The 19,903-nt window shown below is 36.5% G+C and overlaps 1 protein-coding gene across 4 annotated transcripts in view; it reads left to right on the forward strand.

The window, feature by feature from the left end:
- EXOC6B (exocyst complex component 6B) overlaps positions 1-19,903 on the forward strand; it is a 606,547-nt gene that overhangs the window by 285,318 nt on the left and 301,326 nt on the right. For all 4 annotated transcript variants that reach the window (XR_010405595.1, XM_064572330.1, XM_064572331.1 and 1 more), the window contains 3 exons: positions 9,447-9,530; positions 9,892-9,938; positions 11,447-11,567. Coding sequence is in view for 3 of the 4 variants with exons in the window: in XM_064572330.1 (XP_064428400.1) it covers positions 9,447-9,530; positions 9,892-9,938; positions 11,447-11,567 (252 nt within the window). In the remaining variant the exon portion in view is untranslated. The remainder of the gene's footprint in view (positions 1-9,446; positions 9,531-9,891; positions 9,939-11,446; positions 11,568-19,903) is intronic.

A 19,903-nucleotide genomic window follows, 5' to 3' on the forward strand; every position in this document is an offset into this window, starting at 1 on the left:
ACCAAATGGAAATATTGCTTCCTGTAGGCAAAGCCGGAAGAACAATGGTGTGTGCTTCCCTCCTTCCATTTCCCTCCCTTGTTCTTTGTCTACTTGTCCTTTGCTGCTTCTTAATCCAAGGGTTAATTTTCAGTTATTGTGATGGATGAGAAGGACTCAGCCCACTCTCCAGTAGACCCCATAAGCAGTCTCTACCAGGAAAGGCCCACTCAATGAAGAGCTGTTTCACCAAATAGTGGCACAGTAACTATTTAATGAAGATGGGTCTGTCCTCTTTTGTCTGTTGTTTAGACATATTGTCCATATGAAATAGTATTGTCCCACCATAAGTTTTACTTTTTCTTCCACAAAACTAGACTTGTAGATGCCACTAATGTTTGGAGGCATGGGGCTCAGTATTTGTATGAGAAGTTCAGGGTGTCTGTGCCCGTGGTATACATCGTCACCTTTTATGAAGAAAAAGAAACCCACGGAAAGGTCTTTCATCTGGTCTTCCCTTTTCCCCTGGTCAAGAGTGAGGATCACATGATCCTGACTTGTTTGATTACTGGTGTACATGTATATGTAAACTGACGGCAGCTAAAATTTGAGTTTGAGCTTTGTTACCAATAGATCTTACCACTTTTACAGACAAAAACAAAAAGTCTCACTCATTTGCCCACATTGAGTGGCAATACTGTGTTTCCTCTGTTTATATCCAGACAAGTGCCTAGACACATGGGGAATTCAAAGTTATCACTTGTATTTCTATTTTTATTTTTAAACATTTATTGAAAGCCCATGTTAGTTCCAGCATTTGTTTGAAGAAAGAATGTTGGCACAGTGTTGTGCAATAAGAATGGATCATACTAACTTACGATGTTTGAGAAAAGATTTTTGCATGCAAAATGAAAAGAGTGGAAAAAGTATGCACAATATGATCCTATTTAGGTGTGTATATGTACATATGTGAGTATGTGAAATATCTACTTAGGATAGGAAAACGTCTGTCAGGGAGCGCACCAAAAAGTAAATAGTAGTTCTCTCCAGGCGATGGGGTTATGAATGACTTTTATTTTCTTTCCTTGCCTTATCTTTATTGTCGGATTTTTCTAGAAGTCACATATTCTACTTTTGTAATTAATAATTTAAAAAGAGACAATATTAAAAAAGCAAAAGATAAAACAAACATAAAACAAGCAAATAGCTATTGTCAGCATAGCTGAAGAGAAGTGGGTTATGTCCTGGTTAATTCCCAGTGCTAGGATTAATTAAGAAATTGGCAATGGCTTTTGGGGCATTTGACCATTAGCACCCTCCTCCAAGTTTATCATAGGATGTGATGTAATATTTAAATTAAATATGAATTTATTTTTTTAATTTAAAGATTTTATTTATTTATTTGACAGAGAGAGACACAGCGAGAGAGGGAACACAAGCAGGGGGAGTGGGAGAGGGAGAAGCAGGCTTCCCGCGGAGCAGGGAGCCCGACGCGGGACCCGATCCCAGGACCCTGGGATCATGACCTGAGCCAAAGGCAGACACTTAATGACTGAGCCACCCAGGCGCCCCTAAATTAAACATGAATTTAGAAAAGAAATCACCCAGTGAATTGAAGAAGAGGTCAATAGAACTTGGGGAATATTTCTTTTTCTTGTTTTAGCATTAAGTAAAAATAGAATATGTTCTGTGATCATTTAGCTCTTTTTATGTAGTTGCTCTGCAAGTGAGTGAGAAGAAAATTTGTTGTGGAGAATTTTTTAGAATAATATAAACTCCTGTATTTCAGTTAAATTTCAGGTGGAATATATACACTTAACAGAAAAAAAACATTAAGCAAAATCTTACTTAGTTTCTAAGCTTTACTTCCACTAAAATTCCTTAGATGCATAAAAGTCTAAAAAATTACAGCACCATTGTTAAATAAGACTTATAATTAACATTATATTGTCTGAATTCAAATAAAATTTTCTCCAATATTAAGTCTGATTGAATGGATTGAGAAACCTAGTTGTTGAGTGATGTGTGTTTTGCTGCCATACACAGAGCAAACCTTAAAAGTCCGAAGATACTTTATGCTTTTTCACTCTGGGTCATCTGGTTTGAAAATACAATCCCGAATTGATGAATGTATTAGTTGTCTACCCCTGTACTGTATAGATTCTCCTTTATAAGTCTGCCAGAGTGTGGGGTGAGGGGGAAAGTGGACCTTCGATGGCAGCACAGTTTATCCTGTGCTGGAGAATACTCTATAGTGCTGCACAAGAGCACAGGGATAGGAAGACTATATTATTGTGGTTTTCATTCACTTGTGTTCAGAGAGTTAAACACTGGGAACTGTGTGGTAGGAGAATGTTCGGCCATATTTTATGTGAGCTTAGTAGGCCAGTTGCTTGCTAGACACTGGAATCAGTTTGTGGATTTACTTTGAAACAGCTTTGGACCTGGGCACATCACAACCTGCTATGCATTGCTGCTTCCATAAAGATATTAGATCTATAGCCAGATGGTTGGTGAATGGGCCAGGGCAAACCACAAAAGAAGCCTGGAAGAAAGTACTGGTCCAGAACGAGCTCCTATTCAAAACAGAGCAATTGAGAAAATGAAACAATACAAAACAAAATGTGAGATCTGCAAAAACATCCTGAATAAAATGGGACAAAGGACATCATCCTAAAAATTCAGAGGAAACATGATCCTAAGAATGATTTTCTACAGGAGCCAAAAGGAAATTTTAGGAAATTATTTGGCATGAAGAAGGCATAACTTCTATGAAACAAGAACAAAAATCTTAAAAGAATAAATGGAGGTAGAACAACAGCAAGATGAGATGAATAACAAAAATTACAAAGAAATGATTATTGCAATTTAGCGGGTAAAGAGTAAACATAAAAATGGAGACTTGAAAGAAAATATTGATTAATATTTTTTGTTATTGGGGAGGTTGCATCCTAATGAGAGGAGACAGACAATAAACAATAACATAATGTCAGATGGAGATTGTGCTATGCAAAGAATTAAAAGAGGGCTATGTGTTAGGCAAAACTTTCCTTTTTTTTGAAAAAGATTTTATTTATCTGAGAGAGAGAGAGAGCGAGCAAGCGCACCCATGGGAGTGTGGAGAGAAGAGGAAGAGGGAAGGAATCCCAAACAGACTCCATGCTGAGTGCAGACGAACACAGAGCCTGAGGTGGGTTGGGGGGACGACCTGGGGCTGGATCTCATAAGCCTAAGATCATGACCCTAGCCGAAACCAAGAGTTGGACGCTTAACCGACTCCCCGGCAAAACTTTCCATTTTAAATTGAGTAGTGGAAAAGTCTTCTCTAAGTAGGTGACATTTAAAGTTATATTTTAATTATAGGAAAGAGACATTTCCTAACTGTTATCACTGAGGGTTTTTGTGCTAGGTCCTTTTGTACTTAAATTCTACAGATAGTTCTTAGATTATCTCATTTTTTCCTAGGCTTAGATTACCATCTTTCTGCCAATGATTCTTTTTTTTTCAATTTATTTATTTTTATTTTATTATGTTAATCACCATACATTACATCATTAGTTTTTGACGTAGTGTTCCATGATTCATTGCTCGCTCACAACAATCAGTGCTCCATTCAATATGTGCCCCCCCAATACCCATCACCAGGCCAACCCATTCCCCCACCCCCCTCCCCTCTAGAACCCTCAGTTTGTTTCTCAGAGTCTACAGTCTCTCATGGTTCATCTGCCAATTTTTTTTTTTTTAAAGATTTTATTTAGTTATTTGACAGAGAGAGACAATGAGAGGGGGAACACAAGCAGAGGGAGAGGGAGAGGGAGAGGGAGAAGCAGGCTTCCTGCTAAGCAGGGAGCCTGATGCGGGGCTCGATCCCAGGACCCTGGGATCATGACCCGAGCCAAAGGCAGACGCCTAACGACTGAGCCACCCAGGCGCCCCCTGCCAATGATTCTTGATTCTGAAAACTGTTGTCTTTAGCTTAGCCCTTTCACCTGACCTGGAGACCCAAATATGCCTGCTCCCAAACACTTAGCACTTAGAAGTTACAAACTAAACATGTTCGTTACAGAGGTCATTATCACCAGTCTCCTCATGTACAATCAGTTCTTGTTGCTCATGTTAGTTACATTTTATAAGATCACTGTAAACACCGAGTTAATGAATACTGAACCATTGCTGCTGGGGAAGTACGGGGTTAGGTTACTGTGAGCTTCTGCTTACAACATTTCATCAGCCAATCAATTCATAACCCTGTTTTGTATGTATTTCTCTTCAAAGATATCTTATTTAATATATATTGTTGGCTCATTGACATCAAATTCATGGCCAGCAGCACTATAATTCATGCCCAAACAAAGCTTATCTGAATGTATTTTCTCTGTAAGGCACATCTTGTCTTCTTGACAAGTGTCAAGTCTTAGGAACGCTAGACAGCACTTCAGTACTATGTGTGGGGGCCATTTTAAATAGAAAAATCAACAACAAGGAGCACAAAAATGCAAGACGTACAGGTGGCCAACAGGTACGTGAAAAGATGCTCAACATCACTAATCATCAAGGAATGTAAATCAGAACCACAATGAGATAATCACCTCACAGCTGTTAGAATGACTAATATCAAAAAGACAAGAAATAACAAGTGTTGGTGAGGATGTTGAGAAGGTGGAACCCTTGTTGCGTGTTGGTGGGAATGTAAATTGGTGTAAACACTATGGAAAACAGCATGGAGGTTTCTCAAAAAATTACGAATCGAACTACTATATGTTCCAGCAATTTCATTTCTGGGTATTTATTTGAAGGAAATGAAAACACTAACTGAAAAAGTATGTGCACTCCTATGTTCATTGTGGCATTATTTACAATAGCCAAGACCTAGAAACAGCCTAAGTGTTCATTGATGAATGGATAAAGAACATGTGGGATCTGTATATACAAAGGAGTATTATTCAGCTATAAAAAAGAGTGAAATCTTGCCATTTGTGACAACATGGCTGGACCTTCAGGGCATTCTGCTTGGTGAAATACGCCAGACACAGACAAATACTGTATGATCTCACTTATATATGAGATCTAAACAAATAAACAAAAAACCCAACTGAACTCATAGATTGGTGGTTGCCAAAAGTGGGGGATGGCGGAGTTGGGTGAAGGTGATGAAAAGGAATAGTCTTTCAGTTACAAAATAAGTAAGTCCTGGGGATATAATATACAGTATGGTGACCGTAGCTAATAATACTTTATTGAATAATTGAAGTTTTCTAAGAGAGTAGCTCTTAAAAGTTCTCAACCCAAGGGAAAAAAATTGTATGTGGTGATAGATGTTAACTAGACTTATGGTGATGGTCATTTTGCAAGATATATATAAATATTGAATCATTGTGTTGTACACCTGAAAATAATATAATGTTATATGTCAGTTATATCTCAATTTTTAAAAAGCACAAAAATACAAAGAATGAGGTACTGGATGACTGTGAATAGGGTAATTGTTTATAGTATGAGAACTGAAGAAAGGAGACAGAGGGTTGCCTTGTTTGACCTCAGCTAGGAACATGTGCATTGGGCGCTGCTCAAATTTTTCAACACTCTGTACTTATCTGTGAATGACCTCATGAGTGTTGATTTTGAGGTTACAAATAAATTTTGGCAAGTAGGCACATTTGCAAATATGGAATCCATGAATAATAATCGACTATATATCCCTGCTCTTATGTTTTCTTTCTCATTAAATGACACCACTATCAAACCAGTTATCCAGGTTAGAAACCTCACGTTAGCTTGCTGTCTTTTCTGTCCTTTACCACCAATATCCAATCAGTCATCAGCTTGTACCTCCTAAATATATGTCAGGTTCAGACTGATCTTTTTGAGGCTAATGTTCCCTTTCTTCATTCTGCTCAGTACATTACAACTTACAAATGTCTAAAACTCTGATTGTCTCTAGAGTTGAAGTGCAAATATCTTAACAAATTTATAAAGTCCTCTAGCCTTTATTTCTTGTCATTCCTTTCTCTTACATTCTGAAGGTTCCATCATGAAGAATTTCAATTCATGGGATGCATGAACCTCTGTGTCTCTACGAGAACTATTTTTCCCTTTCTTTTTATGTGGTTTATTCTGACTCATTCTTCAAGTAGGAATATAAATGGCATTTTTTTTTTTTCTGGGAGGCTTTCTCTGACATTCCTCCCACCTACTACACACACACACACACACACACACACTCCAATCCATAGGATTCTGTGGTCTTTTTTGTTCATTTAATTGCTAGTTTTCCACCATAGACTATAAATTCAGTGATGTTCTTTATTGTATGGTAAGTACTTTATGTACAAAAAGTGACTTGTTTTTCTGTGATGTTATGTGTGTTAATTAATTATTACAAAGCCTTTGGACCAGTGTAATACTAATGACATAAAATGAAAACAACTTTTCACTGGTCTGTTATTTATATCTATTTGCTTATACTTTCACTGACTTTTGAGGTGGGTTTTTTTTTTAATTAATATTAATGATTAGAGGAGCTTGAAACTGAAGTGGCAAACTTTTATAGTTCATCTGTTGATCTGTTTGTGAAAAGACAGGCACTCAGCTGGACTGGTCAGGCGTCTACTTTAAATTCTACCTGTAAGTATTGAGTTGACAAAATTGGCAGAGGAAATAGAATACTCAGAGGTGAATTTATTTAGCAGCCACTAGGGAAAATCTAACTCATTTTTGTAAATAGAGAAGCCAGAATTACTAGATAAATTGGTCTTTTCTTGTGTTTTTATTTTATCGAATGAGTATTTGAAAGGCAAAACTGTATTTAGTTTAGAACTAAGTAGAGGTCTATGATAGGTTTTTATATAGAATTTTGTCTTGTATAATTTCTATCTTTTACAACAAATAATTAAATTATTATACAATGGCCTAATTTGAGAGAAGACTTGCCCTAAATTCTCAGCTAAGTGTATCTTGGCTCCAAAGCATGTTGAATGTGTAATGTCACACAAGAATAATAAAGGGCCTTTAGGGCTGTTAACTTTAAAATGAAAAGCCCTCAGTGTGTACAGCATGTAATTGACATTTAATAATACCACTATGCTGTGAAATGGTGACAAGTGGGGAATAACTTTAACAAACCAACAGGCAGTTTCCACTTCTTATTTCTTAAATAGAATCATTTGCTACCTCATTAACTTATGGACTAAGAAATAAGCAAGCCTTGAAATAGCGGTCTTAATGTTTGATTTCATTTTATAGCAGGAAAGACTCAGGTGTCTACAGTTATAATCACGTTAGCATTTTAAAACCTTTGTTTTTAAGCTACACCAGGGGTCAACAAACCATGGGCCACGGCCACCGCCACCCTGCTGCTTGCTTTGATGTGACCTGTGAACTCAAAATGGCTTTCACATTTTTAAACTGTTGATAAAAAAAATAAAAAAAGAATATTTCATGACAGATGAAAATTATATGAAATTCTAATTTCAGTTTCCACAAATAACATTTTATTGGAACACAGCCACACTCACGTGTGTACTGTCTGTGGCTACTTTTGCATTTCAACAGCAGAGGTGAGTAGTGGCGACAGAGACTGTATAGTTCACCCAGCCTAAAATATTTACTGTCCTACCGTTTAGAGGAAACCTCTAAATAAGCCAACCCCTGAGCTTATGCTATTGAGTTAGTGTGATTTAGTACCTTAAATCAACTTCTCCAGTTTAGGGATCTAACAGAGAAGTCATGTTGAATAGGATTCTTCAGACTTCTGGGAAGGTGAAGGAAACTCAACTTCGGTATTGCATAGTTTATGCTTTTTCGCATGGGCAAGGCTTTCATTTCCATCATTGATTTATTCATCTTGTTTTTAAAACAATAAGCACATGCATAACGGTGATTATTTACCAGATACTGTTCTAAAAGCTTTATAACTCATCTGAATCCTCATGACAATGATGAGGGTGGCGTCTCTACAGATGAGAACACCATAGCACATCTGTTAAGTAAATGGTGGAAGGTAAATTAGTGAAAGTTATACAGCTGGTCATATGAGTTATACAGCTAGAAAGGAGCAGACTTGCGATTTGAATGGAATCATCATCATCTGGTTCCAAAATCAGTGCTCTTAACCACCATGCATGCTGTCTCTCCATTTCTACTCTTATTTATTTAGAAAAGTCTTGGATTCAGAGTAGAATTTAGTCATGGGGGGGGCATCATTTTTTTTAAAGATTTTATTTATTTATTTGATGGAGAGAGAGCACAAGCAGGCAGAACAGCAGCAGAGGGAGAGGGAGAAGCAGGCTCCCTGTTGAGCAGGGAGCCCGATGCGGGTCCCAATACCAGGACCCTGGGATCATGTCCTGAGCTGAAGGCAGACACTTAACCAATTGAGCCACCCAGGCGCCCTGGGTGGGGAGGAGGCATCATGTTTTAAAAGCTTTGAGTTCTATTAGTTTCCTAGGGCTGCTGTAACAAAGTATCGCAGGTTGGGTGGCTTACACAGCAGAATTTTATTGGGTCACAGGTTTGCAGACTAGAATCCATAAGCAGGTGTCAGAAGGCCATCCTCCCTCTGAAACTCTGGGTGGCATCCTTCCTTGCCTCTCCCCAGCTTCTGGCGGTGGCCAGCAATCCTTGGTGTCCTTGGCTTGCAACTGTGTGATTCCAGGCGTTGTCACAGGATGTTCTCTCTGTGTGTCTATCTCTGTGTCTTTTCTCCTTTTCTTTTAAGGACACCAGTTATATCGGATTAACGGTCACCCTACTCTAGTGTGACTGCATCTTAATTTAAGTACATCTGCAGTGACCGTATTTCTAAATAAGATCCTATTATGACGTCCCAGGAAGGACATGAATTTTGAGAGGATGGGATTCAACCCAGTTACAGAGCTCATGAGCCAGCTCTTGTTCTCTGGAGCACCTTTCAATTTAAGAAACTGTGCACCAGAATTTCCAGGGCTTTGTTTCTTCTTTTTTGGTGTTAATCCTGTGCTTGATTATGTGCTAGCTGGGAAGACTGATGTACTGTTCTCCACTTCTGCCTTTTTCCTGCCTCCCCCTGGCCCTTTGCTCATGATTCATTTGGGACTGGTTTTCATTCTGAACATTTTTCTTCTGGAATGTTCTGTGAGGTTTTTAAAGAACATTTGCTCAACTGCTCTTATGAGAATGTTGGTTTGTCTTCATTCTTGTGAATTTGTGATAGTTGATTCAGCAACCAGCTTTGGTGTGTTGGTGGTTGAGTTCTAGTAGTGTCCTCTTAAGAATCTTTTGTATCCATTCTTACGGGATTTGTAAGTAGGGTTCAATAAATGGCCATAGTTGTTTTTAGTTGTTTCTATGATTATTATCATTGTCAAAATAGCAGATTTTGAGAAATGTGGGGTTGCCTCACTTCCAGACCTGGAAGCTTCTCTTTTCCCACAAAATACTAGAATAATTGGTCAGATTGCATCAACCCATTTCCTTTTGTTTATTTACAGGGTGCCCGGGAAACATTTGAGAACTACTACCGAAAACAGAGGCGAAAACAGGCCCGTTTGGTGCTCCAGCCTCCATCTAACATGGTAGGATCACCAACTTAACTTTTCTCAAATTTTCCACTTTTCTTCTCTGGCAGCTGTTCATTATTTTGCATATGTACTATTTTTTTTTTTTAAACTGTCGCTCTGAGATCATTTTTGGTGGATGTGACAGTAAGAAAATAGCAACTAACATCTATTGATTGCTATGTGTCAGGCATTGTTTTAGGTACTGGGATGAATGATCTCAGTTCATCCTCATTATAACCCTATAAGGTAGGGTACTATTGTTATATTCACCTGAGTCTTGGGAACTGAGCCTTAAGAAATTAAGTAACTGATTTTAACTTTGTCTTAATGTATCAAAATAGAAAGAATAACTTTTTTCTTCTTTGCTTTGTTGCAGCATGAAACTTTAGATGGCTACAGGAAGTATTTTAATCAAATTGTAGGGTAGGTATATATATGTGTGTGTATTTAAATTTATACACTTTTAATACCTAGACTCGTGAGACTTGGAAAAATAAGTTTTCCTTGGGAGATTTTTTTTTCTCTTTTTCTTTTAAATTCTTAAGATTTATTTTTGACTTTCTGATAATTTTAAAGGAATGTCTTATTGGTTTCAGCATTATATTGTTGGAGACTAGTTTTGGTGGATAAGGGAGAAAAACTTTGAATTGTACTTTTATTACACCTGATGTTTTGTTTCTCTATTCTTGGTAAGAGGGAACCAAATAATCAGCAAAAGTTGGCAAACTTTTTCTAAAAGGGCCAGATAGTAAAGTATTTTAGGCTTCGCAGGCCATACGGTTTCTGTCACAACTATTCAGCTCTGTTGTTACAGTGTGAAAGCGACTATAGACAATATGGCAATGAATGAACGTGGCTGTGTTCCAATAAAACAATATTTATAAAAACAGGCAGTGGGCCAGATTCGTCCCATGGGCTATATAGTTTGCCACCATCATCTAGAGTATACATACTAATATGGAATTGCATTTCCCAAATAAACACCCCAAATATAGGCAGCTTATTCTAATTGCAAAATAATGACTTTGCAATTAAAAGAAAGGGAAAGAAGTTGGATTGTTCCGTGAAATTTTCTTTTTTATTTCAGATTTAGATTTTTCAATGTAATTGATAGTTTTGGTTAAAATATATCATGAAAATTCCTTATTTAAAGAATTATTTAGCATGAACATTTAGCCAAGGGAGCTAAAGATACATTGTAAATGCACAACAATAAAGCTACAACAGAGTGTTAAAAAATAAGTTTGCATTTTCTTGACCTTTGTAAGATACCTTTTGAACCCTGTAATGAGGAAGTCCATATAAAGGGAATCATTTTGATATTTTGTATGTTGGGCTCTTATAAAAATGTATATGTTAGCTTTCGTTGTCTCTTTAAAATCAGTTATTTTTTTTTAACTGTCTTAATGGCCTGGTATTTTTTAATATAGTGAAATTAGCCTCCCTTACCTGTAACCATTTTCTTCCCTTTTAAATTGCTGACCAGTATGGTTAACATTTTTTTTTTTTGACTTAAACAATGGAAATTTATTTTCTCAAGTTCTGGAGGCTAGAAGTCCAAGATCAGGATGTTAGCAGGTTTGGTTTTCTGAGGCCTCTCTTATTGGCTTGTAGGCGGCTGCTTTCTCACTCCATCCTCTTCTTTTTTCTTTTTTTTAAATTTTATTTTATTATGTTAATCACCATACATTACATCATTAGTTTTTGATGTAGTATGGTTAACATTTAATAGAAACGTGACTCTAATTTCTGTAAAGTGGTTGGACAAAATTCTAAGTCCTAGGAATATGATTTTTTGTTAATGACACCAAGTAGCTTTCTTGACTATTAACTTTGAATTTGATGGCAGCTCTTAATGTTTGTCAGACCCTGGAGATAGTAGTCAAACTGTAATTTCTGACAGCTGTACTTTCTTTTTTCCTCCATCTTAGCTTTTTTGTGGTTGAAGATCACATTTTACATACAACCCAGGGCTTAGTAAATAGAGCCTACATTGATGAACTCTGGGAAATGGCACTTTCAAAAACCATTGCAGCACTCCGCACCCACTCGGTACGTAAGAAGCCCCCGCGAGAAGTTCTCACTTATTGCTGATTATCTATATACTGGTCAGTGTTGTCCTGCGTTAAAAGTATGTATTGTGTGGAATCACCTACTTGGAGCTCTCTCTCTCAAAGACATATGGAAGTAGCCTCTTCAAATTGCCATCCTTTCTAACACTGAACACATTTTTGGATGCTCTCTGCAGTAAGAAATAAACAAAACAAAAACCCCAACAACTGACATTTATTGGAATCTTTTCTCTGTGTCGGGCGTTGGTGTGTGTACTTCATATATATTTCATAAGGTAGGTATTATTATTATATTTACCTTATGGTCTGGGGAACTGAGCCTCAGAGAAGTTAAGTAACCAGCCTAATGTTACACAGTAAATGGTAGAGCTTGGATTCGAATCCAGACATGTGACTCCGGAGCCCATATTCTCAGCCACTACTCTAAATTGCCTTCTATAATGCCAATTAATACTGACTTGGAGTTCATAGTTTTATTCTTATTTTTTGGAAAAAAAAATGCTATAACATATCAGTAAGTTACCTAATTATGAGTTCCCATGATTTTGATATATTTTATTAAAGCCTGAATTTTTGATGATAATTCACTTTATTTCAGATAGATAATATTGGCTCTGAATTAATCATTTGTTCAATATTTCTTTAACACATGTTGGCAATGGGAATGCAACGGTGAGCAAGATGGATGAAATCTTTGCTCTCAGAAAGTTATATTTTGGGGCGTCTGGGTGGCTCAGTCGTTAAGTGTCTGCCTTCAGCTTGGGTCATGGTCCCAGGGTCCTGGGATTGGGCCCCGCGTTGGGCTCCCTGCTCCGTGGGGAGCCTGCTTCTCCCTCTCCCACTCTCGCTGCTTGTGTTCCCTCTCCCACTGTGTCTCTCTCTTTCAAATAAATAAAATCTTTAAAAAAAAAAAAGAAAGTTATATTTTGATTGGGGAGGTTCCCAATAAACAAATAAATAAGAATATCAGATAGTGATAATACAATGCAATTAAAACGGCGATAGATTAGGGTGCCTGCTTTTGATTGGTTGATCAGAAGTGGCATTCTGAGATCAGAATATCAAGGAGTCACAATTTATGCAAAGATCAATTAAAAGGGAATTCTAGGTATAAGAGAGTAGTACAGGGGCTTTGGGGATACTTTTCTATCTGAACTGTTCGAGGAATGATAGTGAAGACTTAATAATAGAAGATAATTTAGCATCTAGAATATTTCAGTAAATGGCTCTCATATCGATCTAGTTGTGCCAGCTAGAAACTTAAGTTATCCACGATCCTTCAGCTTTCTTATCTCTTCATCAGCAAGTGTTCCAGAGTAAATGCCATGTGTAAAATCTGTAACTGATGGGATTGTAGCCGTTTTAGGGAATTGAAAAATGTTCAGAGTGGGTAGAACAGGGAACGTAGAAAGTTAGGCATGGTATGAAGTAAAAATAAAAAAGTAGATAGATGTCATATTATTTAAAACATATTTGATGCTTTAAGCACTGGGTTGAATGGAGTGTGTATGTGTTCAGTGTGGGGGTAGGGTAAATTAGAGTGAGAAGATCAGTTTTCCATTCTGGCTCAATTATGGATGAGTGATGGGAAAGGATGTGGGCAGAACAATTAATAGGATAGTTTAATATTCAGGCAAGAGGTGATGATAGCTGGACCAAGGGCAATAGTAGATATGGAGAGATGTGGATGAATTGGAGAGATTTTTAGGAGGTAAGATTAATTGTATTTTCTGATGGATTAGATATAAAAGGTAAGATTAAAAGCATATCGAGGTAATGCCTAAGTTTGTGGTTTCTTTCCCTTTGATGGTTTGGAGTGGGGAGGTCATCAGTGGCCTTTGAATATGATTACTTTGCCTTTGTGCCATCCAAGTAACAAGGTGTAGGAGTTTGGTTAATATATGCATTTGAAACCAAAGAGGATATGTCATTGAATACATTGCAAATGTTTTTCTCCTTTTATTTTTATTTATGGTTTCTTTTTTGGTATTTAGAAATGTTAAATGTTTGCCTCTTTATATATCTATCTTTTTTTTTAAAGGATTTTATTTATTTGAGAGAGAGAACGAGAGCGGGTTCATGAGCTGGGGGTGGGGGGTGCAGAGGGGGAGGAAGAAGCAGACTCCCCACTGAGCAGGGAGCCTGCCATGGGGCTTAATCCCAGGACCCTGAGATCATGATCTGAGCTGAAGGTAGACATTTAACCAGCTGAGCCACTCAGGCACCCCTATATATCTATCTTATTTTAAAATTTCTCTCACTGCTTATATGTGACCTAGGACTTCATCTGACATTTTTATCATTTTATTCTTTTGTCATAATAAAGTCTGGCAAATTTAAAAATATTTTTTAAAAGTTCCTGCCTGTTCCAAGACTAAAAAAAAGTCTTGTAACTATGTTATGGATTGATTTTTTTTTTTTTTTACACATTTATGTATATACTACCACTTGTTATTTATTTTTATTTAAAAAATGATTAAGGATCTCATTTTACTTTTTTGCAATAGTGTATCTATTGTCCTAGGATCATTTTTTTAATGTCTTACCTTCTCCCTTAGTATGATGTGTTTTTATATGTAAATATTTATTTTACAAAGGTAACATGTTTATTCTAAGATAGAAAATATTGATTGTTAATAGTAACAAATTGTGGCCATGATCCCTGGCATGATTATTATTAGCTTTCTTATATGTAAATTTAAAGATTCTTTTTCTTGTGTATGAAAACACAATATACAATATGTATTTTAAATAGAAACAAGTTGTGGTTTTCACTTTGTGTCTAATCAATCTGTATTAATTTTAATATTTACTTGCATAATATTCCATTGTAGTACTCTGTTGTTTAAAATAATTAATTCACTTTTTTAAAAAAGTTTTGGGGCCCTTTTTTTAAGCTATTTTAAAAACATTGCAGTGAATATTTTTATAAAAATGTTCTTGCACAATTGATTATATCTAGGATAAATTCTTAGATTTATCTAGGACAAATTAGTGAGTTAAAGGATCTGTACATTTCTTAGGCCCTGGATGCATATTGTAATTTGCTTTGCAAAAATATTTATCATTTAGTACTCTGAACATTGTCTTTTAGAATGCCTATTTCCCTATTCCTTTTACTTCACAGAAAGTTATGTTTAAAAACAAAAAATCATTCCTAATCTAATATGTCAGAAATTTTATCTTAATTTAACATGTTTTTCTTTGATTAATACTGATATTGAAACTCTCTTTAAATGTTTTTAGTTATTTGTATATCTTCTTAAAATTTCCTTTTCATATGCATTGCCTTTATATTTTAATAGTTTAAAAATATTTTATTATTTATTAATAAAACATGGATGCTAGCTTTTAATCTGAATGTTAATCTCTGGTCTAATATATAGGTTGCAAGTATTTTTTCATAGTTTCATGTGTCTCTAACTTTTCTTTTCCATGGCTTTACAGAAGTTTAAAATTTTTTGTAAATATATTGATTTTTAACTCAACAACTTATGTCTTCCTTATTGCAAAGAATATATAATTATTTGTCTATATTTGATTTTAGTATTTCTGTACAGAGTTACTTTTTTATGTATACGTCACAGACATAAAAAGTTTATTTTAGTATAGGGTGTGAGGTTGGATTCTTTTTTTTTTTTAAGATTTTGTTTATTTATTTGATAGAGATAGAGAGAGCGTGCACACATGCACGCAAGTGGGAGGAGGGGCAGAGGGAGAGGGAGAGAATACCAAGCAGATTCCACATGGAGCCTGGAGCCTGCCACTGGGCTCGATCTCATGACCCTGAGATCATGACCTGAGCCAAAACCAAGAGTTAGTGCTTAACCGACTGAGCCGACCAGGCACTCCTTGGATTCTGTCTTTATTTTTTATGACTCATCACTTCCAATAACATTACTGTGTTAATCTCTCATTTTATTCAGCTCAGATGGCCATAATGAAATGTCATAGACTTGGTACTCAAACAACAGAAATTTATTTTCTCACAGTTCTGGAGGCTGGAAGTCTGAGATCAGGGTGCCAGTAGGGTTGGTTTCTGGTGAGGGCTGTCTCTTGAATTGCAGGTGGCTGTGTCCTCACTGTGTCCTCACATGGCCTTTTCACAGTGTCACCTGCTTCTTTTATAAGGATACCGATTCCTTCAGATCAGGGCCCTTCCTCCTTTGACCTTAAATATCTCTCTAAGTTCCATCTCCAGGTATAGCTACACTGGGGGTTAGGGCTTTAACATAGGAATTTGGGGGAGACAAGAGTAATTGATGCCACAAATGTTAATTCTGTTTCATGACACTATTTATTGTATTATATTACCCAGCAAAGCAAGCCAAAATAAGAGCAACCCAAACATCAAAACAAATCTCAAAAAGAAACACTATATCTGAATGATTGTTACTTGTTTATCAAAAATCTGTATGTCTTTCTAACATTCTGTGTTACATTTAAAACTACTCTTTCTCTGATTGAATTATTAGTAATTGCATAAATTAGAAACATTTTGAAAGCGATAATATTTCAGGTATCAATATGTATAGTATTCTCAATGCTGATTTCAAAACCTGAAAGAGATCTTACATGGTCCATCTCTCTTGGAATGCAAATTTAGCAGTATATTAAAATATAATTTGCTAATACAAAGGAAAGTTTGTATCAGGAATGATTCAATATTAGAAGATCTGCTAATATAGTTTTTAATAATATGATAAACATCATCTGATAATACTGAAAGGGTAATATGATAAACCGATCATCTGATAATACTGAAGGGGATAATACTGAAAGGGTACTCAAAATTATGGAACAATGGGGGCGCCTGGGTGGCTCAGTCTTTAAGTGTCTGCCTTCGGCTCAGGTCATGATCCCAGGGTCCTGGGATCGAGCCCCGCATCGGGCTCCCTGCTCCACGGGAAGCCTGCTTCTCCCTCTCCCACTCCCCCTGCTTGTGTTCCCTCTCTCGCTGTCCCTCTGTCAAATAAATAAATAAAATCTTTTAAAAAAATTATGGAACAATGTAATACTGTGTGGCAAAACCTCATGTTTTACAGATACTAAATATTGGATATTTTAGTTTGTTATGTGGTAGGTAGAAGAGAGTGTGTCGTGATAATGGTTTTATACACACCCATGCCATGTCCATACTCATCCCCCTCACATATTTTAAGTTTTTTTGAGTCAAAAGGGTATACTGAGTATACTCGTCTTCTAGTTCTGCTAACCAAACTCTTGTAACCCAATAACATGGGGAAAAACAAAATAGAAAGAAATTCTGCAAAGTACCGTCTGTAGGCCAGAAGTTTTGAAAAATTTCCTTGAACTTAGAAAACAAATGAAATTAGAAAATTAACTGAACCTGAGACAAGAAAATATTACATTAAATATGGCAGAGGGAGGTATTGTCAAAGTAGGAGATATTCTTCCAAATGGAATCTAGGAACTCTCTAAATTTAGAGTTAACAAATACAAGGAGCAGGAATGGGCCTAGGAGAAATCATAAAAGAAATTATTTTAGAAGTCTACTTTCCAAAAATCTTAGCCAGCCAGCTGCTTACCCAATTCCTTTGCCCAACCTTACCATCTATGTAAAGAGACAATAGTATGATCAGTAAAGTTCTCTCGTGCTACCTTTTGAAGGAAGTGATTCATCTGCGCCCCTCCTACGTCCTCCCCCCACTTACGAAGAGCCTGCAGTCACTTTCTTGGGAAACAGACTTACACTTACAGAGGAAAAACCCATGCAAGTTATCCATACTAATCAAATAATCAACCTAGTCCTTCATTTGAAAACATGAACAGTCAAGAGTCATAAAATATTTGAGGAAAACCAGTTACATCAAATAGAAGATAACAGTAAACAAATAGAATAGCCATTCTTTAGCAAATACGAATAATTCATGGACTAGGAGAAAAATTTACAAAGTATAATAATCATTCCTGGTTTTAGGAATATAGGAGACTAGGTTATTCATATCAACCCTTCAGCTGGAAACTACTAAAAATGCTGCATTTTTGTATATATACCATATAAAATGTTCTGTAGTTCTCAAGTGCTTGGTAAGGATATTAAGGAATTACCAAGCCAAATCCAGGGAAGTTAAGAGTCTAGAGAGAGAAGCTAACCCCTTAAGCTTTCTTTGCCTTGAGGTCACTTGTTAGTTCAGACAATTTGAACTTTGATTTTGACAGCCTCTTGGGGCCACCCACGATAGAAAGTGTATAATATGGTGTCTTCAAACCAAAGATATGGAAAATGTGAAAGGAAAGTTAAGAAACATGGATGGATACCTGATATTAATTTTTGATTATATCAAATAGAGATTTAGAAAGAGAGGATAGTCACAAAGGAGGGGACTTTAAAAATTAAAGAATTAAAAGAAGGAAATTTCCCTTCAATGAGGAAAGACTGGATTCCTATAGTTGGAAGGCTGTATTGAGTGTCAAGCTGGATAAAGGATGGAAGATAATTCTTTGACAGAAATTTCGCATTTTAGTTTGAGGGCAAAATAAAGCCTTTTTCAAATATATGAGGATTCAAAGTTTACTCTTTATTTTATTGGTATTTTATAAAAAATGAAAAATCCAGATTATAAGATGGGATAGGATTAAATAAAATATGTGCAAAAAATGGGTAACACTCATAGATAAATCTAATTAGCTGATATTTGGTTATTTGTAAAGTTTAATGCTTTTAAGAATCTGTACAGAAGGAGACTTAATGTTTAAAAAAAATTTTTTAATGAAAATTCCGGATTATTTTCATGTAAACAGTGGGAAGAAAGTGTATAACTTATTTAATGACCACTGTAAGTTAATTAAAAACAACTATGATCCAATGAAAATCATGAAATAAGAAAGAAGAAATCATTGTAAATAGAAAACTGAAAATAAGATGGAATAGGTTCAACATGTCAGCAATCACAGGAAATGTCAAAGAGGTAGTTTTTGTTGTTTTTTTAAATTTTATTATGTTATGTTAGTCACCATACAATACATCATTGGTTTTTGATGTGGTGATCCACGATCCATTGTTTTTGTATAACACCCAGTGCTCCATGCAGTATGTGCCCTCCTCAATACCCATCACTGGGCTAACCAATTCCCCCTCTCCCCTCCCCTCTAAAACCCTGTTTGTTTCTCAGAGTCCATAGTCTCTCATGGTTCATCTCTCCCTCCAATTCCCCGCCCCCCTCATTTTTCCCTTCCTTCTCCTAGTGTCCTCCATGCTATTCCTTTTGTTCCACAAATAATTGAAACCATATGATAATTGACTTTCTCTGCTTGACTATTTCACTTAGCATAATCTCCTCCAGTCCCATTCATGTTGATGTAAAAGTTGGGTTTTCATCCTTTCTGATGGCTGAGTAATATTCCATTGTATATATGGACCACATCTTCTTTATTCATTCATCTGTTGAAGGGCATCTCGGCTCTTTCCACAGTTTGGCTATTGCGGACATTGCTGCTATGAACATTGGGGTGCATATGGCCCTTCTTTTCACTACATCTGTGTCTTTGGGGTAAATACCCAGTAGTGCAATTGCTGGGTCATAGGGTAGCTCTTTTTTTAAATTTTTGAGGCACCTCCACACTGTTTTCCAAAGTGGCTGTACCAACTTGCATTCCCACCAACAGTGTAAGAGGGTTCCCCTTTCTCCACAACCTCTCCAACATTTGTTGTTTCTTTCCCTGTCCATTTTTGCCATTCTAATTGGTGTAAGGTGGTATCTCAATGTGGTTTTGATTTGAATTTCCCTGATGGCTAATGATGATGAACATTTTTTCATGTGTCTGTCAGCCATTTGTATGTCTTCTTCAGAGAAGTGTCTTTTCATATCTTCTGTCCACTTTTTGACTTGATTATTTGTTTTTTGGGTGTTGAGTTTGAGAAGTTCTTTATAGATCTTGGATACCAGCCCTTTATCTGTGGTGTCATTTGCAAATATCATCTCCCATTCTGTGGGTTGCCTCAAAGAGGCAGTTTTATAGTTTGCTTACATTATGATGACCTAAAAAGAGTGAAAATAAAGTAAGAGGAGCAGAAATGGCAGTATTCTCCAAGGCAAATAGAACTATTAAATGGGAGAAGAAAGGCATATTTTGTATTATTCTAGTTTTAACCCACCAAAAAGACAAAAGCCTTTTTAAAAATTTAAATTGAATTAGACGGGTTGCCTGGGTGGCTCAGATGGTTAAGCGTCTGCCTTCAGCTCGGGTCATAATCTCCAGGTCCTGGGATCGAGCCCCACGTCAGGCTCCCAGCTCAGCAGGGAGTCTGCTTCTCCCTCTCCCTCTCCCCCTGCTTGTGCTCTCTTGGTCTTT

The sequence above is a fragment of the Mirounga angustirostris genome, unplaced genomic scaffold (assembly GCF_029215605.1).
Source record: "Mirounga angustirostris isolate CCGP_5_RB_7025 unplaced genomic scaffold, mMirAng1.0.hap1 SCAF_10, whole genome shotgun sequence".
Taxonomy (NCBI): Eukaryota; Metazoa; Chordata; class Mammalia; order Carnivora; family Phocidae; genus Mirounga; species Mirounga angustirostris.